Source organism: Trachemys scripta, chromosome 3, assembly GCF_013100865.1.
Source record: "Trachemys scripta elegans isolate TJP31775 chromosome 3, CAS_Tse_1.0, whole genome shotgun sequence".
Classification (NCBI taxonomy): Eukaryota; Metazoa; Chordata; order Testudines; family Emydidae; genus Trachemys; species Trachemys scripta.
In genome coordinates, this window is record NC_048300.1 from 146,156,991 (window position 1) to 146,178,704 (window position 21,714).

Genomic DNA, 21,714 nt, shown 5'->3' on the forward strand with positions numbered 1-21,714 from the left:
TGCCTTCATTCAACCTGTGTAACCCTCCATATTACACAGATCATTCTTGCTACAGGCAGCCAAAATGTTGTCTCAAATTGACTCTGATTTTGCAGCATTAATGTGTGCCTGGTTCAGAGCAATTACATCAGTTTCGTGCTTACGGGCATAGATTGGCTCATGTTTCCATTATCAGCTGTTCAAATGATTGATAATATGTATGTTGTTACTGAATGCAAGACAGAGTGGCATCTTGAGCCTGTCAAAATGTTGATCATTAGCAATTCCCTTCTGTCATATGTGATTGCTCTACATTAGGCAGGTCATAAATTCCAAATTAATTTATTCACATTACTGATTTAAAAATTTGAGGTGATTTTTTTTTTACTGTTCATGTAGTTTTTTACAGAGTAAGAAAAATGTATAACAGAGTAAACAAAATAGATACAAAAATGTTCCCTTTATATGTATAAATCCAGAAGCCAGTTATGTTTGGGGTTGATAATCAACATTTAATATTAATTAAGGTAGAACTTTAGAATATTCAAGAAACTTAATATAAATGCAGTTTTGTCCTTTAGGAAAGGAATGTTAAAATTTTGAAAATTAGTGTTATGACAGAAAATCACTGGACACATTAAAAAAGATATGACTGTTACTAATTCTTTAATTTAATCACCACTTACAACAACAAAATCTATGGATTCCTTATTTCACTAACCCTATACCTCCTTATTCCCAAGTGACCTATTCTGTATAGTACTGCTGGATGGTGTGTAATGCTAAAAGGCGGTGGAGTGGGCAGAAAAGTAATAAATAAAGTGATTGAATAAAATGAAGAATTTCATATTTTCACAGTGCGAATCCCTACAATCAGAAACCTGAATGCTTATGACATTGGATCGACTTCCATGAGAGTGAGATGGGAACCTCTCAGGGGAGCTACTGGTTATCGGTTATTGTATGAACCTCTCAATGCCACAATACCAGCTGTAGAAAAAGAGGTGTGGAAAGTTACCTTTAGTTCTCTGTAACTTGTCTCTCCTCTCCGGATCCCCACAAAAAGCTGTTAAAGTGCAGCACATTTCCTGGAGTATTATATACAATGACATCAGTCAGGAAGTTGTAAATGTAGTGTAAATCTTGGAAACAAAGTTCTCTTTTAATTAAATCATTGCTTTTTTCTTTCTGCTCTCTTTTATTTTTCAACACCTGCATCTTTCTTTCACGTGCAGATGAGCGTTGGCTCATCGGTGAATGATGTTCAGCTGGTGGACCTCATCCCCAATACTGCCTACACTTTAACTATTCATGCAGAGTTTGGTGATCTCAGCAGTGACCCACTCACCACTCAGGAAGTGACATGTAAGGGCTTCTTGAATTCTTGCTTTGCGTTTTGTTGTATCAGTAATATCTAACTTATATTATATTTTAGCAGCAATGGGTGGGTGGAGGAGCAGGACATTTATTTTGTCACTTTCTGTAGATTTTTTTCTCTAGGTATGGATTTTTCATCATTGCAAGGGTTTTGAAGGGTCACAAAGCCACTTCAACTGAAAATGAACTAATTTAAAGAAACACCAATATGGCTTCCCCTCCAAGCTCATGGGAGCTTGATAAAGGAAGGGCAGTTTGGCTAACAACTTGCAAACAGCAGATTACAGTGGATTTATTTTATTGTGAGCTTACTTATACCTGTTTTTAAAAAAGATTTAGTATTTTAACAATTAAAGTGGAAGAAGGCTAAAGGTAAAGGAAAAGTTGGACTATCGCTACTAAAAGCCAAATTCTGCTTGTTTTACGCACATCATTGAGTTCGGTGGGACTGTTAACCTAAATATAACAACTAGGATTTGGGCACCAAAAGGCTTATTTAAAAACAATAAACACATTTGAAATGGTGTTTATTTAAAATGGCATTACCTGTATTTTCTAATTAAACCAACCTCCTTTAAATGGCATTGAAATTATGTTTATAAAAAGAGGCTCTGGGTCTTTTCCAGCCAATATTGAGTAATTTTGAAATCATCAACATGAGCAGAGTGCAGGTCTTCAGCTATTCTGGTGGCTGGATAATTTGTTGAAATGACTCATCTGGTGGCCAAAACAGGGATTCCCTTTGATAAGTTTTTGGCTTTTTTTCTTTAACAAAAAAAGATGTGAAAAGAGTTTCTTTTCCAGTTTGAGAATAGTAGTTGTATGTTATTGTTCCTATTTTACAGTACCTTTAGCTGGAGCCAAAAGCTTGAGGGTTAGAGACATTACTCACAGCAGCATGAATGTCATTTGGGATCCTGCCCCAGGAAAAGTCCGCAGATACCTATTGAGATACAAAACAACTTTGGGAGATGAACCAAAAGAGGTAGGTGGAAAGCATTTTAGCAAGTAACTGAAGATTGTTTTACTGTAAGAAGCTTAAATATAATAGAACATCGGCTCTTGGCAGCTGCAATATCATTAAAAGGGTACTGACATCTTGGAAGCTTTACAAGCTTGGGTTGGAATTCTCCCCCTGATCCCCTTGATTCTACAAAGGGACTGGAAAAGCCCCTTAGCTGGCCAAAGGAAAATTCCTGTGCAGCAAGCACTGGACACTCTGTGTGGCCCTGCTGCCCATAGACAGCCAAAGATGGGCTGAGGTAACTTAGTCAATCCTTCAGGCTTTCTAAGAGTGGCTACACACCCTTGGAACACCTCAAAGTCAGGAGGGCATGAAGGTGGCGTCAAGCCATTTTAGTCTCCGGTGGCCCTGGACTGCAGCTGCATGTGCTGCTCTTCCAGGAGGCACAGCACACAATTGCACCCCTAGAGCCATTTGTGCTGAGTGATATAACAGGTTGTGCACATTACTGGAAACCTGACAATAAAGTACATTGTCAAAAGGTCCAAGTCTCTTTTTGCAGGTGCAATTTGCATCTGCATTATCGTACATGGATAATCATAGAATCGTAGGACTGGAAGGAACCTCGAGAGGTCCTCTAGTACAATCTCCTGCACTCATGGAAGGACTAGGTATTATCTATACCATCCCTGACAGGTGTTTGTCTAGCCTGCTCTTAAAAATCTCCAATGACAGAGATTGCACAACCTCCCTACACAACTTATTCCAATGTTTAACCACCCTGACAGTTAGGAAGCTTTTCCTAATGACCAACCTAAACCTCTTTTGCTGCAATTTAATCCCATTGCTGCTTGTCCTATTCTCAGAGGTTGAAGAGAACAATTTTCCTCCCTCCACCTGATAACAATCTTTTATGTACTTGAAAATGGTTATCATGGTCTTTCTCAGTCTCCGCTTCTCCAGACTAAACAAACCCATTTTTTTCAATCTTCCATCATAGCTCATGTTTTCTAGATCTTTAATCATTTTTGTTGTTCTTCTCTGGACTTCCCCCAATTTGTCCACATCCTTCCTGAAATGTGGTGCCCAGAACTGGACACAATACTCCAGTTGAGGCCTAATCAGAGCAGAGTAGAGTGGAAGAATTACTTCTTGTGTCTTGCTTACAGCACTCCTGCTAATACATCCCAGAATGATGTATGCTTTTTTTTGCCACAGTATTATACTGTTGTATAATATCATATTCAGCTTGTGATCCACTGTGACCCCTCAGGTCCCTTTCTGCAGTACGCCTTCCTAGGGACATTTTGTATGTTTGCAGCTGATTGTTCCCTCCTAAGTGGAGTACTTTGCATTTGTCCTTATTGAATTTCATCCTATTTACTTCAGACCATTTCTCCAGTTTGTCCAGATCATTTTGAATTTTAATCCTATCCTCCAAAGCACTTGCAACCCCTCCCTGCTTGGTATCATCCACAAACTTTATAACTGTACTCTCTCTATGCCATTATTTAAATCGTTGATGAAGATATTGATCAGAACCGGACCCAGAACTAATCCCCACAGGACCCCTCTTGATATGCCCTTCCAGCTTGACTGTGAACCACTGATAACTACTTTCCAATCAGTTATTCACCCACCTTATAGTAGCTACATATAGGTTGTATTTCCCTAGTTTTTTTATGAGGTCATGCAAGACAGTATAAAAAGCCTTATTAAAGTCAAGATATACCACATCTACTGCTTCCCCCCATTCACAAGCTTGTTATCTTGTCAAAGAAAGCTATTAGGTTGGTTTGACACGATTTGTTCTTGACAAATCCATGCTCACTGTTGCTTATCACCTTCTTATCTTCTTGGTGTTTGCAAATTGATTGCTTAATTATTTGCTCCATTATCTTTTCGGGTACTGAAGTTAAGCTGACTGGTCTGTAATTCCCAGGGCTGTCCTTATTCCACTTTTTATAGATTGTCACTATATTTGCCCTTTTCCAGTCCTCTGGAATCTCTCCTGTCTTCCATGACTTTTTGAAGATAATTGCTAATGGCTTAGATATTGCCTTTGTCTGCTCCTTGAGTATTCTACGATGTATTTCATCAGGCTCTGGTGACTTGAAGTTAACTCCAGGTGCCAGTTACAGTATTTGCTGCTCAAACAACTTATTTTGCACCTACAGTCTGGTAATCAGAGGTCTGAGTACCCAGATTTGCACCCACAGTTTAAGTACAGGTGCAACAATGTAGGTACAAATTGCACCCCCAAAAGGAGTGCGAAATTATCCCAGAATATCTTAGTCTTTTTTGTTGTAGCAATGACTACAGTATATTAATGTGCATGTATGGGGATAGAAACTTAACTGTGTGTCAATTTACAATTCTTCTGCCTTTATTTTTGTTTCTAGGTGGAAGTTGATAAATCAAAAACGAGCACAGTTCTTTCTAGTCTTCTCTCACAAACTCTGTATGATCTACAACTTGTTGCAGTATATGACGAAGGAGAATCTATGCCAGTAGCTGCTAAAGCTACCACTTGTAAGTTGTGGGAATATTTAATTTAACTCTGCTTTTAAATATGTTTTCTTAGATTCTGTTTAAGCAAAATATGCTGCATATTATTATAGAATTTAGGCAGCAATATCATTTAATCCATTTCCTAACCTTCAGTTTGAGAATTCTAAATTCTTTTTATTAAGTAGGACGCTTAGAGGGCAGAATTCTGCCCTCTGGGATCTATACAACTTCTGAAGCTGTCTAGTTGAGAAGGCATAGCATTAGGAATCAGGACATGTGGGTTCTGTTCCCAGTTTTGCATTGATAAACTGTGTGGCCTCGCATAAGCCACTCTTTCTCTCAGTTTCCTCATTTCTAAAATGGGAATAGCCCTCTGCCCTTTTATAAAATACTTAGATCCTACACAGGGAAAAGAAGGCTAATACTGAAAAGTTTTTTAACCTAGCATATTTTTTGTCAGTGACAGAAAAAACAGCTCATCAAGAAAAGTGTTCAGCCATAAGATATTGGGTTCAGTGCAGGAATTCTTGGGTGAAGTACTAAGGATAATTTATGCGGGAGCTCAGACTAGATGGTCATAATTATACCTTCTGGGAAATCTATGTTCCAGAACTTCAGCTGCTATGAGTCGGTGTAGTTCTACTGAAGTCCATGGAGCTGTGCCAGTTTATATTAGCTGAGGACCTGGCCATATGAAAGACAAATTGCTCTGTATAAGTGCTGAGTAACACTACAATTTATTATTAAAGTAATTGGAAATGTGTCTGGGAGCATATTCTGTTGCACAGAAAGTTGTTTATTAATGGAGCTTTGTGGTTGTGATTATTCTTAGTTTATTGGCTGTATCTTTTGTTTGTTTTTGTTTGTTTGTTTAAGTATTTTCCCTTTCTTCATAATAGTACCTGTACCAGCACCAGTCAATCTCAGACTCACGGAAGTAACAAAGCAAAGTTTCAGAGGCACTTGGGACCATGGAGCTCCAGATGTGGCTCTCTATAGAATCACCTGGGGACCCTATGGTGGAACAGAAAAGCAGGAGGTAGGAATGAATAGTCAACATGTAGTTTTCTTTAGGACGCTCTCAGGGCAGTACTTTTTATCTGAAATTAAATTCGTGAATGGCCTCAATCTTGGAAACCCTTCGGTGGGAATTGCATGTGGAGAGGCTTTTGGGATCTGATCTGCAGCCAACTAAAATGTCACAATGCAAAGAAAGATGCTCAGTTATCTCCTTTCTTTCCTCCCACCACCAGACCATCCTAAATGGTGATGAAAATTCTCTGGTTTTTGAAAATCTGAACCCAGACACCCTATATGATGTCTCAGTTACTGCCATCTATCCTGATGAATCCGAAAGTGATGACTTGATTGGCAGTGAGCGGACATGTAAGTAATCAATTCCCTAAAAGGATAATATGTATTATTGATTATTATTATTATTAGGGCTGTCAAGTGATTAAAAAAATTTATTGTGATTAATCACACGTTTAATCGTACTGTTAAACAATAATAGAATGCATTTATTTTAATCTTTTTGGATGTTTTCTAGATTTTCAAATTTATTGATTTCAATTACAACACAGAATGCAAAGTGTAGAGTGCTCTTTATACTTTATACTTATTTTTATTACAAGTATTTGCATTGTAAAAAAACAAAAGAAAAAGTATTTTTAAATTCACCTAATACAAATAGTGTAGTGCAATCTCTTTATCATGAATGTTGAACCTACAAATGTAGAATTATATACAAAAAACTGCATTCAAAAATAAAAATGTAAAATTTTAGAGCCTACGAGTCCACTCAGTCCTACTTTTTGTTCAGCCAATCACTCAGACAAGTTTGTTTACATTTGCAGGAGATAATGCTGCCCGCTTCTTGTTTAAACTGAGAACAGGCGTTTGCATGGCACTGGCGTTGCAAGATATTTATGTGCCAGATGCTCTAAAGATTCATATGTCCCTTCATGCTTCAACCATCATTCCAGGAGACACATGTTGTTGCTGATGACAGGCTTTGCTCAATAACAATCCAAAGCAGGGCAGACGGACGCATGTTCATTTTCATTATCTGAGTCATATGCCACCAGCAGAAGCTTGATTTTCTTTTTTGATGGTTCAGGTTCTGTAGTTTTCACATTGGAGTGTTGCTCTTTTAAGAGTTCTGAAAGCATGCTGCACACCTCATCCCTCTCAGATTTTGGAAGGCACTTCAGATTCTTAAACCTGGGGTCGAGTGCTGTAGCTATCTTTACAAATCTCACATTGGTACCTTCTTTGCATTTTGTCAGATCTACAGTGGAAGTGTTCTTAAAATGAACAATATGTGCTGCGTCATCATTCAAGACTGTTATAACATGAAATATATGGAAGAATGTGGGTAAAACAGAGCAGGGGACATACAATTCTCCCCAAGGAGTTCAGTCACAAATTAATTAATGTGTTATTTTTTTAATGAGCGTCATCAGCATGGAAGCATGTCCTCTGGAATGGTGGCCGAAGCATGAAGGGGCATATGAATGCTTAGCATATCTGGCACATAAATACCTTGCAATGCTGGCTACAAAAGTGCCATGCAAATGCCTGTTTGTCTTAGCAATTGGCTGAACAAGAAGTAGGACTTAGTGGACTTGTAGGCTCTGAAGTTTTACATTGTTTTGTTTTTGAATACAGTTATATAACAAAAAAAATCTACATTTGTAAGTTGCACTTGTACGACAAAGAGATTGCACTAGAGTACTTGTATGAGGTGAACTGAAAAATATTATTTCTTTTATCATTTTTACAATGCAAATATTTATAATAAAAAATAATATATACTTTGATTTCAGTTACCACACAGAATACAATATATATGAAAACATCCAAAATATTTAATAAATTTCAATGGGTATTCTATTGTTTAACAGTGCAATTAAAATGCAATTAATCATGATTAATTTTTTTAACCGCGATTAATTTTTTTGAGTTAATCGCATGAGTTAACTGCAATTAGTCAACAACCCTTATTATTATTATTATTATTAGCTATTAAATTAGAATTAAAGGCATATATGCAATACTTCTAAAAAATTCTTGTGCTTTTTCCTAGTACCCGCAATACGTCCAACAACACAAGGTAAGAACCTGAATTATCAGGTTTCATGTTATTTAAAGAAGTCATAATTCCCATTTAAAACTGAATAGTATATTTACGATGATCTCAGCTTGTTAATAAATGTAATTTTGTATTTGGAATTATACTAAACATATGGTTAACCCATGCTTTATTATTTTACTAACATTCCAGTTAAATTCTCTTCTTGATTGTATTCTGAAAACTCTGGGCCAAATTCTGCACATGCCTGGCTCAGTGAAGCCAGTGGCATCCTGGATCACATCTGAGTACAGAATTTGGCCCATTGTTTGAACTGTGTGCTTACCCTGTGCTTCAATAACTTCAAATCAGCACCAAAGAGCGGCCCACGAAACCTTCAGGTGTACAATGCGACTTCCAATAGCCTGACTGTAAAGTGGGATCCAGCCAGTGGCCGAGTGCAGAGATACAGGATCACTTACCAGCGTACAACTGGGGATGGCGCTGAACAATCGGTAACTAATTTTTAAGGACTATAATTATTAGACCATGAAAAACAAATTTGACCATGTAGTTCTTAAGATTAGTGTGTCAGAACAATTTAGTTTCAAATCACAGCAGTGCGGATATTAATAGGGGCATTTTTTAAATGAAGCTTTATGTTCAAAATAAATGTGTATTTGTATATTAAATATAACATTTCCAAACTAATATGTTCTTTATGGGGGAAAAAGTGCCCATGTGGAGAGTCAATTTTCTTGAGATTTTCTTGCATCCCATTATCTGTACAGATCAGATAATAAAGTAAAACTAGCTATATTTCTACCTTAATGTGTACAAATCAAATAAAATTATCGAAATACAAGTCCTGGAGAACTGTGATTCACAAACATCTTCCAGTCCAGGGCTTGTCTGAGATTTTCACTGTGTGGTTCACATGCTAATAGAGGGACTGTGTCATGGTGACTAATTCAAGATAGTGTGGACCACCGTCTATTCCAGTAGTGAATAAGTAACATCTTTATGGTAACTACAGCAACTGCTTAGGTGAGAAAGTAATATTAGGAAAGCGGCAAAGGTAGTTTAGCTTCTTTTAATGTGATTTAGCTTCTGTAAACAAGGAGGACAGCCAGCACCATGTGACCAGTTTCCCATGGACCGCCAGCTAGTGCTCTGTACATCACTGGTCATCCATACAGCTCAGTTGGGCAACCACTGATCCAGCCCCTCTCCTAGTCACACAGTTTACCTGAAATGTATGCTACTAATAACAAAACAAAACCCTATTGGTTAATAGCATGGCCAGTTGATTGTCTGCACTTGTGGTTCATTATGAAAAATGTTCAAAATAACCAAATTTAGCCAGTTTTATTGCTAAAAATCAATAACAGTACAGGAAAGCGTTACTAGGTTACCAATCCTTCTAGAAAGCTGTTTCTTGCATTGTGTCTGTTCATGGTATGCAGAAAGCGCTCCCAAAATACTCCCCCCCCAAACTAGCTGTATTTATAGTAGACCTGTCTACAAGTGAAAAACATTCTCAGTGTCACCCAAGACTAAAATTCACCAATCCGCTTTTTACCTGTTTTTCTGATACCATGGCATACCCCTTATTTCTTGTTTTTGAACAAGCATTCAAAACTGGTTGGGCCATGAAGGCATTCCCTACCTTGTACCAGGGTAGAACACTCATGTATCTTGATTTTTGGCAGGGTTTATGGCAAACACCACATTTAGCTTTGCAAGGTAGCTCTTCACATAAGTGAGCAAGAGTGAACCTAATGAAACTTAGCGTAAGGTTGTGTTAGCATTTGTATACATTATAATTTATATAATATTAATGTGGTGTGTAATACATGTTGCTATGGTGTGCAATATGTATAACATACATATTGGCTAACAGCTCTATTCTGTAATATGAGACTGTGTGGTGATTACCATTGAATTCAAAGCCCTTAGAAGAAAGCCACTAACATTGGCTCAGTTTAATAATCTGAGAGCCTACATCAGGGGTCGGCAGCCTTTCAGAAGTGGTGTGCTGAGTCTTCATTTATTCACGCTAATTTAAGGTTTCGTGTGCCAGTAATACATTTTAACATTTTTAGAAGATCTCTTTCTATAAATCTATAATATATAACTAAACTATTGTTGTATGTAAAGTAAATAAGGTTTTTAAAATATTTAAGATGCTTCCTTTAAAATTAAACTAAAATGCAGAGCCCACCGGACTGGTGGCCAGCACCCGGGCAGTGTGAGTGCCACTGAAAATCAGCTTGCGTGCTGCCTTTGGCATGCGTGCCATAGGTTGCCTACTCCTGGCCTACATGTTCACAAGCATATCAAGGCAATATTTACTTTAGATTTGGCTGGATGTTTTCACATCCAAGTTTACTTTTCTATGAACAGCATATATTTGAGTTGAAATGTGAAATATGTGATTCTTTAAAAACTCAAACCAATGTCAATAAGCAGCAACATATGTTAGAAAGGCCTAGAAATATCTGTGAGGAATTAACAAAAAGGGTGTGTGTTTTCAACAGTCAGTGCACCTATAGTGAAAAGTCAGTAAACAACAGAGAACAGTGATAAGGTCAATTAAACAGGGAATGATTTGCTAAGAGGGGCTGTGATCTGTAACTGGTGGTTTTCAAGTGAGACAGGGCAAGAAGAGGCATTCTGCAGAAATCTATGAATACTCTGTCTTCCAGCGAAGCAGGGGATGGACTAGATCAATTATTCTCACCCATTTGGAGAGCAAAGCTGTATGGGACTGGGAGAAGAGATCACCCATGAGGAGGCCTCCTCCTAGAGAGTGTTCCTCAGAACAAAAATGTTGAAAACCATTGGACTAGTGATGACCCAGGTGGCCCTTTCCGAGCCTCCCATTTATATTATATATATATATATTTGGATTCATGGTATATTGATCAATAAAATCAATATTTGCTAATGATTACCAGCCATATGATAGTAATTTCTTGACTACCTTTTTGGTGTAGGGTATTTGATTAAACTGCTGGTACTATTGGATTATATCAGTGCCTCATCTAAAACTTTCAAAGCCAAATTTTCAAAAAGGGGCTGTAGGTTGCTCTGAGAGACTGGTCAGGTGCCAAACAGCCCCATAACCAGGGAAGAGAAAGGTGGCTTAAAGCCACCCCCCAGGATCTGGGCTAATACCAGTGATTAGGGCCAGATTTGTAAAGGTATATAGGCACCTAAAGATGGAAATCGGTGCCTAGTGGTATTTTCAAAAACCTTACTGGGTGCCTTACTTCCAACAGGAGTTAGGAAGGCACCTAGGAACTTGTGAAAATCCTACTAGGTGCCTAAACATCTTTAAAACTCTGGCCTTTAGTAACTATATACAAATAATAAGGATTTAAACCTGTTATTTAGATTTCTTGTTTCATTAGCATATGCTAAAGGTTGTTCCGCTAAAGATTGTAGATTACTCTGAAATTTAGAATATGTCAGTGGATGGGGCACTAGGTTAAAAACATCTGGACTCCAGGAAAATGTCCAGATGTCTAAATGCTTACTCATTTTGGGAGTTCTCCATTTTCAACAGATTCTAATTGCTGTGGCATAAACATCTGAATTCAGTAGACTGTTAAAAATGTACAAATTGTATAAGAAGATTGGTAGGCTACTTTGAACAATGTATAAAAACACTGATTTCACATAATGAAAGAAAATTGAGCCTGCTAGAATGGTGCCATTCTCAAGTCACTGTAAATCTTTACCTATGTGATCTGACAAGGACTGTAGTCACATGGTTAACTTTCTAAGTATAATTGAAGTAGAAGGTTTATTGCACTTTTTGGATTAAAGCAAAAACGTTTAGGACATTTCTAGAATCAACATGCAACGAAATGTGTGAAAGTGAGGCTAGAATTCCATAATTTTAATGTTATACGATTATTTATGTTTTAGAGCTCTACAGAGTGTTATCATCATTTATTGAAACACACCTGAGCAATGGGCATGATATGCCTGCTCCAAAGCTCATTGAAGTTAATGGAAAGGCTGATTTCGATGGGCTATGGATCAGGAGCTGTGTGGGAAGAAATATCTCTACAGTGGCACTAAAAAGATTGAAGGTCGATATTTAATTGTTATATACAAGTTTGGAAATCTTTTAACCAATGCTGGCTTTATGTTACTGTAGTCTTTTAAAACCAGCCTTAATGAATATGCCACACTGAACTGAATATAATTACTGTTTAATTTATTAGTGAGCTTTCTGATCATGACAGGAGCAATGCCCCATGTAGTCTATACAGGATTCTATTGTGTGTATCAAATACTTACATTCTTTACTACTGCAGTAAGACTTGGTAAATAAGTGATTTTAATGGTTCATTTTTGTCTTACTCCAGACCATGGTAGGGGGGAGGCAGAACAGTGTAGTGCTACAGAAGCTGCAGCCCGACACACCATACACTATTACTGTATCGTCTATGTATGCGGATGGGGAAGGAGGACGGATGACAGGCAGGGGCAAGACCAGTAAGTAAAAGAACTGTTTGTGGTGGCAAATGGCAAATGGCTAGCAAATGTCTGTGAAACCATTTATACCTTGCGCTGGAGATCAGCAGATCGACTAGTTTTGCTTTGGGGGTGGGGGTGTCTTATAGCGTGGACTTTCTGGAGTGTAATCCACCTCATTTTGTCCCTACTCTACAACTTAAAAACATCTGAAATCTTCTCCCCTCCCTTCATAGCACGTGTGCTTCATTCCCTGTGTTAATTGTAGTGAATTTGCCTGAGAGGGAGTATGATTTCAGCAGTCTGACAGGGCTTTTGATGTATTTCAGAGCCACTCAACACAGTAAAGAACCTTCGGGTGTATGATCCAACCACCAGCACACTGAGTGTACGATGGGATCATGCTGAAGGAAGTCCTCGCCAGTATAAAGTATATTATGTGCCAACAACAGGCGGTGCAGAGGAAATGGTAATAATTCTTGTGGGTTTTATTAGTTGTCTCAGATACGTTGCCATATAAACCCCTGAAAAAAATAGACAATGATGAGTGCCTCACCCCAATACAAGGACATATATAGACCTTGTGCAAATTCTGTTCTCTGCTACACTGGTATAAATTCAGAGTAGCTCCATGGAAGTCAGTGACTTATGCCTGAAGACACATGACTTAATACCACTTTTTAAATGTAATATGTTAAGAAGCAAATCTTCAGCCATTAGATGTTAGCACATGGGAGCAACTGTATTCCACAGCAACTACTGCACTCCTCCTTCTGAAGGCAAAATATATGGGCATGAGCGTTGTCATAAGGAGAAGGGCCAGTGGATAAGGACTTAGGAGACCTGATTTTGTTCCCATCTTTGCCACTAATTGTGTGACGTTATTCAAGTAACTTTGGGTAACAGTTTCAAAAACACCTCAGTGATTTAGCTGCCTACATCACACCTTCTAAAAGGACTTAGGAACTTACGAACCTAAATCATTTTTGAAAATCTTACCATTCACCCCTTTGTACCTCTGTTTTCCCACCAGTAAAATAATGAGCGTGCCACTTATCTGTCTTTCAGAGAGCACTGATCTATTGGTAAGAAGCACCATATAAGTGCTAAGTGGTATTACTATATTAAACTGAGATGTTTGTTACTACCTGCCTTTACAAGTATGTAATGTTACTTATGTATGTGATATTATTAGTACTGAACTCTAAAAATAACTGAGTTGAGATATAACGCGATGAGCCAAATCCTTGTCTTAAACCAATCCTTGCGCGTTTTGGAGTTGATACCAGTGGCATCTGGCCCTAAGTCCACCACCAGTCCAGGTCAGTTTCAAGGGACTGTGTAGCATAGCAAATAACAATCACTGTTTGGAATGGAATATAAAGCTTAAGTACAGAGACAGTGGTTTATCAGCCCCAGTTCCAACCTGTGGAACAAACTCCTTCAGGAACTAAGGACTATCACAAACCTCACCCCCTTCCGCTCCTAAGTGCAAGGCACACTTCTTTGACCTGCTTCCTCTCACATAAACACACACAGCAGCAGGTGCACACTTAAAAATAATAAACAGTCAACAACACAAAACCCCTACCACAACAAAACACTCCACTGCACCCATATTTCCCTGCCTGCGGAGAGAATGAGAGAGAGAACGAATTAGACATGACAGATGTTAGCTACATTACTCAATGCACTGGTGGAAGGAGCTCGGATAGTACAATGATGAGGGAAGTATAAAAACCTGTGTAGAATAGAATAAATAGAATGAAAGTAATTATGAAGGAGTAATACAAATTAAAAGTTAAATTAAATGATAACTTTCCCTTTAACTATTTTACTTTTAAACTGACAAAGCACTATTAGTCCTTTGCATTTGGTTTTGTCTAAGATACTCTCCTCTACCCAGAAAACTGCTATTTTGCTTCATAGTTCCACTATCCAAATAAATAGCTTTTAATAAGGAGAAAAAGTTTCTTCAGCTGGTGTCTTGTATTTCTAGCCATCACTCATAATTTGTGGGTAAATTGGGTGGGATATGGATATTTATCTTTACAATATCCAGCCAAATGTTTCTTTCTTTGGCTGAGTTTCAGTTTCGAGTTTCACCCATGTTCCAGTTTTGGAAAAGATATTGTCACTTCCCACCTAACAGATGACCTTAGGAAGCGCACAGTCGTCCTTGACATCAACCAACGTGCGGTTGCAGCCTGTCATGTTAATTTGCATGGATGTAGCTGTAGCTATCAGTTTAAGTAAAAAAGAAAATATGCTTTTGATATCATTTGTAATAATTACTAGGCCAAATAACTTGAGCTGGTATAAATCAGAGTAGCCTCACTGACTTTGTAGACTCCTTTTGGGGATCATTAAGAAAATGCAAAATAGTTTAAACTGACATCTGCAGTGACAGTTGTACTTGAAATGCTCAATTGTTTCATCCTTTATTTAAATACCACACCACTTTTTTTTAAACCAACAGACAACAGTACCAGGGAACACAAATTATATCATCCTGAGATCTCTCCAGCCTGACACACCTTACAAAATAACTGTGGTTCCAGCTTACCCGGAAGGGGATGGTGGACGTGTATCTGACACTGGGAGAACTTGTAAGTGAAGTGAAGTCTTATTCATAACATCTTTGGATTTATATATAAATAATTCAAAATTATAGCTAGTATAGTCTGTATAGTCCTAATTTACTTCACATTTCCTCTGCAAATTTCCTGATCCTGAGTTAGTTGTAGGGCAGGTACACAAGAATGATGTTCACATGTATCACTGATCATGATATGAGTGTATCATGATTCACTTTCACAACGTACTCAGTCTTCATTGCTTTCTGTAAGGAAGGCTTTCAGTCTGCTTTTGCTGACAGGAAGCAGGTTCCAATGATTAGGATGTTAGCCTGTGACTTGGGACACATGAGTTCAATTCCCTGCTTTATCACTGACTTTCTGTATGTCCTGGGGCAATTCACTAGTCTACCTGTACCTCAGTTTTCTATCTATAAAAATTGAGACAATAACACTTGCCTACCTGATATGGGTGTTTGTGAGGATAAACACATTAAAGACTGCGAGATGCTCAGATACTGTGGTAATGAAGGCCATATAAGTACCTTAGATAGATGAACTGTTATCTTAGCACCTTTTTGTGCTACTATGTGAGTCCGGACAGAACAGAGTTATTCTTGTGTACTCATCTCTGTAACACTTATTTAAATTATCCTTGGCCTAGTGGTGAGAGGAGCGGCAAGAAACATACAAGTTTACAACCCTACACCGAACACCTTGAATGTCCGATGGGAACCTGCACCGGGTCCAGTACAACAGTATAGAGTTGTCTACGCTCCGCTGGTTGGCCCAAGGCCATCAGAGTCTGTAAGTTATTCAGCCTCTTGAGTATCCCTCAAAGAAGCGGTGAGGATGTCACCTCCAATGATCACTGGCTCATAGTAACAAAACAGTTGTAACCAGGGGCGCGAGCAGATCTCCTAAGCAGAAGGCCCAGAGCTCTCCCTTCCATGCTCTGCACCATACTCTTTCCCCCACACTCTTCCCCTGCAACCAACCCCACACATCATCCCCACCTCTGCTGCCCTTGCCCCCAGCCCTGAGCTCTCATTCGCTGTTGCTGCACCCAGATTGATGCTCTCCACCTGGCACCCTACTTTACACACACTCCCCTCCAGGTGTACTCCATCTAGCCTCATGTTCTTCCCCCATGGAACCAGCTCCAAGCTTTCCCCCTGCTCCCAGCCCCATAGTCTCCTCTCCCCTCACTCAGCCGCAAGCTATTACCCAGAAGGGTGGTCAGGCTGAAGAGCATCATCCCCACCAAAGGCCAGGCAGCTCTGGGACCACTAGACCCCCATCTCCTGCTCCATCTCTATTTCTGCAAGAAGCACCAAAAGCCTGGATTCAATCCTCCCACCCTATTTCACTTTCCCCTGAGGCTGGGGGTGCCCGGTGCCCCTGTTCCCCCCTCATTACACCATTGATTGTAACCATCTACATGCAGCATCTCCGCTGAAAACCCCATTTCCATATGAATTTAATGTACTGTATATAATTGCACCATTCAGTGGAGTAAAAGAATAAAAGTCCCACCCATTTTAAATTTGCTATTGAGAATCCTTTATTGTATTGCCAACAAAAGGGAATTAAATTGGAATATTGATTTTTAAATATAAGAAATACAAAGCAAAGACTATTTATGTGTATGTGGGAATGGCTTCAGGTCTATCTTGGGATGTAAAATTAGGACTTTATATATGCTTTGATTTGGATAAGAAGTTTTAGGAGTACCTGAGCCCTTGTATGTACAGACAATCACCCACACGCTACAAATATGTGCACTATGAACAGTCCAACATCTGTGTGAACCTGTTAGAATTTGTAATGTATAGTTTGCATCTGTCAAGTGTGGGTGCTTATAACTGCGCACACATGTGAGACCTAATAGAGGCCCTTTTGAAAATGTATCCTTAGCATATGTCAGTAAACCACAATGGAGCAATATTTTGCTCTGGATTTCTGCATGTCTCTATCTTTACCAGTCGCAGCTTTTTCATTAATATTTCATGTTCAAGTAACGTACAATAATTATGGTTTTAAATTATCAGCATTTTGCACAACTCCTGTATTCTACTGCCACATAATTGCATCTCCTGCTGTTGAGTTTTGTGTTAGGCAAGCAGTACTGGCTGGTTCCTATAAACTTGCATAGTTGTAGTTGGAAAATACACAACAGGATCAGGCTCCTAAATTTCCTCCTTTCAGTATAAATGACTGATAATTAATTTGGATAATAATAATTTTACAAGGCATTATCCGTAGTAGGATGTTGTATGCACCTGTCAGATAAAAGTTCACTCTCTTTTCCCTCCTAGATTGTGGTTCCAGCGAACACTCGCGATGTTGTGCTGGAGCGCCTGACCCCTGACACTCCTTACTCTGTGAACGTTGTGGCTCTGTATGCCGATGGAGAGGGAAATCAAAGCTCTGGGCAGGGAAGAACAAGTAAGAGACAAAATTATGTTTATTTACTGCTATCTTAGTGTCTCTATTTGCTGCTTATATGAGTGAGGGATTGCCTACAAACAAATGTCATGTACACTTCCCAGTGCAGTTCTGCCAGTTCACCTGAGTAACGGCTTTTTCGATTTTAAACCTCCCTGGAATCAGGGCCGGCTCCAGGCACCAGCTTAACAAGCAGGTGCTTGGGGCGGCCAAGGGAGATGGGCGGCACCTGCAACAATTCGGGGGCAGCAGGTCCTTCACTCCCTCTAGGAGCGAAGGACCTGCCACTGAACTGCCGCCGCCGATCGCGGCTTTTTTTTTTTCCAATTGCTGTCGCCGATCGCGATCGCGGCTTTTTTTTTCTTGGGGCGGCAGAAATGCTGGAGCTGGCCCTGCCTGGAACAACAGCTGCCAATTAAACCAGATTATCTCTTAGTTATAATGCAGATAAATTCTTACTAGGGACCAGACTAGACTGACACTTGTGATGTAAGCTTAAATTGAAACTAGGTCTTTAGCAGTAAAAAGGCTTTTGGCCTGTAACATTCAATTATAGCTACACTCCTAACTCTCTCTCTCTCTCCAAAACAAACAGCACATTAAAATGGACAGTTTGCTGCCAAAACAGAGGCATAAATTTCAGCTTCAATTCTGGGTCTTGTCTGCCAGATCTAGGGGCAGGCAACACAGGTGACCTAGGCTTGGGGTGCTGTTTTTGTTGTTAGCGACAAAACGGAACATGTTTGAAGTAACATGTTTCAGGTATTCCATTTGTGGATTCATTTTTCACTAACCTCCTAGAATGTTCCAGACCTTTATAGAATCTCATGGAATTTTCCAGACTTTCTGAGAACTACATTTTCCTCAAACCTCCTAGAATGTTGTTAGCCATGCTCTTGCGGGTATATTATGGTTGGGATGTCACCAGTCAAACAGTAAGATATAAATACAGATTTACAGATCCTAGTGTGCAAATTTATTGTCTTATATGACAGCGATAAATCATGCATGCAAATCGTGCATCAAAATCCTGAAATGGGGTACAAATGCAATAAAAAGTAAGATATTCAAAATGTTAACAAATGGAGGGAGGGGGTGTGTTGAAAACGCTCCTTGCCTGCAGCACCATTTGGTCTAGGGCCAGCCATCGTACAACCCATTGTAGGGAGTCCACAAAAATCTGCCCTCCTATTACCTGAAATAGCAAAACCTGTTTGTTATCACCTAATGTACATGTACATGTACATGCAGGGGTCAGTGGGAGTCCTTGATGTGCACTCCAGGGCAACATCTGATCCACTGACAAAGACAGTTCTATAACCCAGGGTATCATAATGTGAAAGGACTTCTGTCTTCACTGCACTTCATTGGTCCTTATACATATTCCCCTTTTAGTACCTCGCAGTGGGCCAAGGAACTTGAAGGTGTTTGATCCAACAACAAACAGCCTGTCTGTACAATGGGACCATGCTGACGGGCCAGTTCAGCAATACAGAATCATTTATTCACCCACCGTTGGAGACCCCATAGATGAATACGTAAGTGCCTATATATATAATTCATATATATATGTACATAATCATTCTTTAATAAGCATTTAAATATTCTCTGTTGATATTAGAGAAAAACAAAAATATCTGATATTTGGATATTTGGATATTGTACATTTTGGTTGCTTAAGGGGTGCATTGTTTGGGCATTATTATATAGGGCAATGTTAAGTGGCGCACTTAAGCAGCTGGGTCTTAGTCTCTTGAGTGAAACAGTCAGTTCCACAGAGTAGTTGCATACGTAAAATACAGAAAGACACCAAGGCCTTGAAAGCAATGCATATTACAGTGTTAAAGTTGAGATCAAGGAGAAGATTCTGAGCTGAGCTTATCACAGTATGCTTAGTTCAAGCCATTGTGCTCGGGTAAATAGCCATGTGTTGCTTCACATACTATGTATTATCATGCTAAGACTCCCGGTAAACACAGCGCCATGCAGTATATGGGGCAGTCAGTAGGTAGAATGAGCTGCGTTAAGAAAGCTGGATTAACTTGAATTCAAATTTTATAGTACTTGCTTTTGTGGTTTTGTCTGAATTGTAACAGCCTTAACTTTCTGCTGCTTCACATCAAGCCCCACGGCACAAAGATTTGGCCTATAGAGCACTATATAACTGCTGTTATTATTTTTTTATTATTGCTGAATAGGGCTGGTTGAAAATCAGCCATTCAGAATTATTTTTTGATGGGAAATTGTATTTTCAACTAAACAGTTTTTTTCTCAAAAGATGTCTGCTTTCTGTAAAAAAAATGGACTTTCCTTAAAAAAACTAAACACTGAAAACCAAAATCATGCTGGTTTTCAGCCCAAAACAGAAAACATTTTGTCCAAAGACTCAAAATTTCGATAAGAAAATACCACGGCAGTGTCTCATGGGACTTGTAGTTCCTGTGCCTTATGCGCTCATTCTCCTCTTTGGGACCAGCTGCCATTTGTACTACATCTCCCATGATGGGTTGTGGCCATGGCACTCCCATGATGCACCACAGTGTCTCTACAAAAGGAGAGACCATGATGCGTGGCTGCAGCAGGAAGCAAGTGGGGTAACAGCTTGCATAACTTAGGCAAAATTTTGCACATCAAAATAATTATTGTTGACATTCATAAAACATTGATATGGTAATGTGGAATATTGTGTACAGTTTTGGTTGACAAGATGTATTTCCAGCTTCTAGATAGAGAGTGGAGGAGGGTAATGGGATTGAGTAATAGTATAGTTGGTTCTGTCTGAAAAGGAAAGGTTAAATGTGCTTAGTATGGAGAAAAAAAGGAGACTGAGAGGGAATCTTAATATGGCTTTTCAGTTTTTAAAGGGGATGTAGAAGTATCCAGGACATTATTTGGTCCAACTACTGTACAAAGAATGTGGAAAATATGTGGTCATGAAGAGAAGCTGCAAACTGTTAAGGTTTAAGCCAGATACTGGAAAGAGCGCTTACTTCTCATGAAGAGTTTTTGGACAATGAAACAGCTGTGGGAGCAGATGGCACAAATTAGATTTTTTAAAGGAAAAATTCAGCTGTTTTATAGGAAAGGTTGATTAGACAGATAAATGTATTAAAATAATAACTAGTATTTGTTACTTTCGAATTTTGAATGTTAATGTTAAGGGACATTTGTGGAGGTTTCACCTTTTCTATGCCTGTGGCTGGCTCTGACTTTATATTCTGGAGGCTGATATATATCTTGAAATTCATATCTGGTTTAACTGCAATGGCTCAGTGGAGATACACCATGAATTAATATAGCTAATTTGTGACAGGTAGCAAAATGTCATGTCTTTATCTCATCCCTCTCTGCACACCCTTTATCATAGCCCTACCAGCTGTCATTCCATAGCTTCTCCTTCCCCAACCAGCCTCACCTTATCTATGGATTTGGGAGAGTCTCCAGGCCCAGTTCACACCTACTTTTCCCTTCTGTGTGTGTCCTTCCCATCTCTCTTTACCCTGCTGTTCTGGCCCTGTGCCCCGGAGACCATGGTGTTTGTGGGTATTCTGCCTTTTCCCTACTCCACACTCTCACAACGGAAACACACCAACAAGGTTATCTTCTCTCTCCCCTCCTCCCTCCAATAGCTTTGTCTTCTCTTGTTTATTCTCTCTCCAAAAACCCACAACAATAACTTGTCCTCTCTCCATGTGAGTGTATGTGAGGAGGAAACAAACCTTTTGTGTGTGTGTAGGTGTTTAATTCTTGAACGAGGTCTGGAGAAGCCACAGGGAGCTGTGGAATATCACTCTGGTGTGGGGATAGCTAAAATATTATAAAGGGAAGGAGACGAGGAGTCCAGTTTTTTGACAAAAGTTACCAAGTTATACTTAAAAATAATTTAAACAGGCCATACTGTTAATTTTAGGCAGGCTGAAATTGTTCTGAAATGGTAAAGCAGTGGAGTCTTCCTTTCAATAAAATGGATTTCTCTATAGCTGGATTAAAAAACCACAGCTGGTTATTTGCAGTGAAATACATCCACAAATTCCATAAGGGTTGCTCATTTACAGTTCATTACAATTATAGGTCAGGCAAAATATTACAACATATTCATCTGTATTTCTCTCGTGATTTCTAGACAACAGTACCTGGAAGAAGAAATAATGTGATATTACAGCCACTGCAGTCAGACACGCCATATAAAATTACTGTTGTGGCTGTGTATGATGATGGAGACGGTGGACAGCTGACAGGAAATGGACGCACTGGTAACTTATCTTTAGCATTAAGTACTGTATTCTCATTTCTCC

At 39.1% G+C, this 21,714-nt stretch overlaps 1 protein-coding gene across 1 annotated transcript in view; it reads left to right on the forward strand.

The window, feature by feature from the left end:
• Nucleotides 1-21,714, forward strand: part of COL12A1 (collagen type XII alpha 1 chain) — a 134,351-nt gene that overhangs the window by 63,945 nt on the left and 48,692 nt on the right. The window contains exons 26-40 of the mRNA XM_034766198.1: nt 838-983; nt 1,215-1,344; nt 2,202-2,341; nt 4,723-4,852; nt 5,731-5,870; nt 6,085-6,217; nt 7,920-7,946; nt 8,277-8,419; nt 12,287-12,416; nt 12,725-12,864; nt 14,875-15,004; nt 15,636-15,778; nt 17,290-17,419; nt 18,815-18,957; nt 21,543-21,672. Coding sequence (XP_034622089.1) covers nt 838-983; nt 1,215-1,344; nt 2,202-2,341; nt 4,723-4,852; nt 5,731-5,870; nt 6,085-6,217; nt 7,920-7,946; nt 8,277-8,419; nt 12,287-12,416; nt 12,725-12,864; nt 14,875-15,004; nt 15,636-15,778; nt 17,290-17,419; nt 18,815-18,957; nt 21,543-21,672 — 1,935 coding nt within the window. The remainder of the gene's footprint in view (nt 1-837; nt 984-1,214; nt 1,345-2,201; nt 2,342-4,722; nt 4,853-5,730; nt 5,871-6,084; nt 6,218-7,919; nt 7,947-8,276; nt 8,420-12,286; nt 12,417-12,724; nt 12,865-14,874; nt 15,005-15,635; nt 15,779-17,289; nt 17,420-18,814; nt 18,958-21,542; nt 21,673-21,714) is intronic.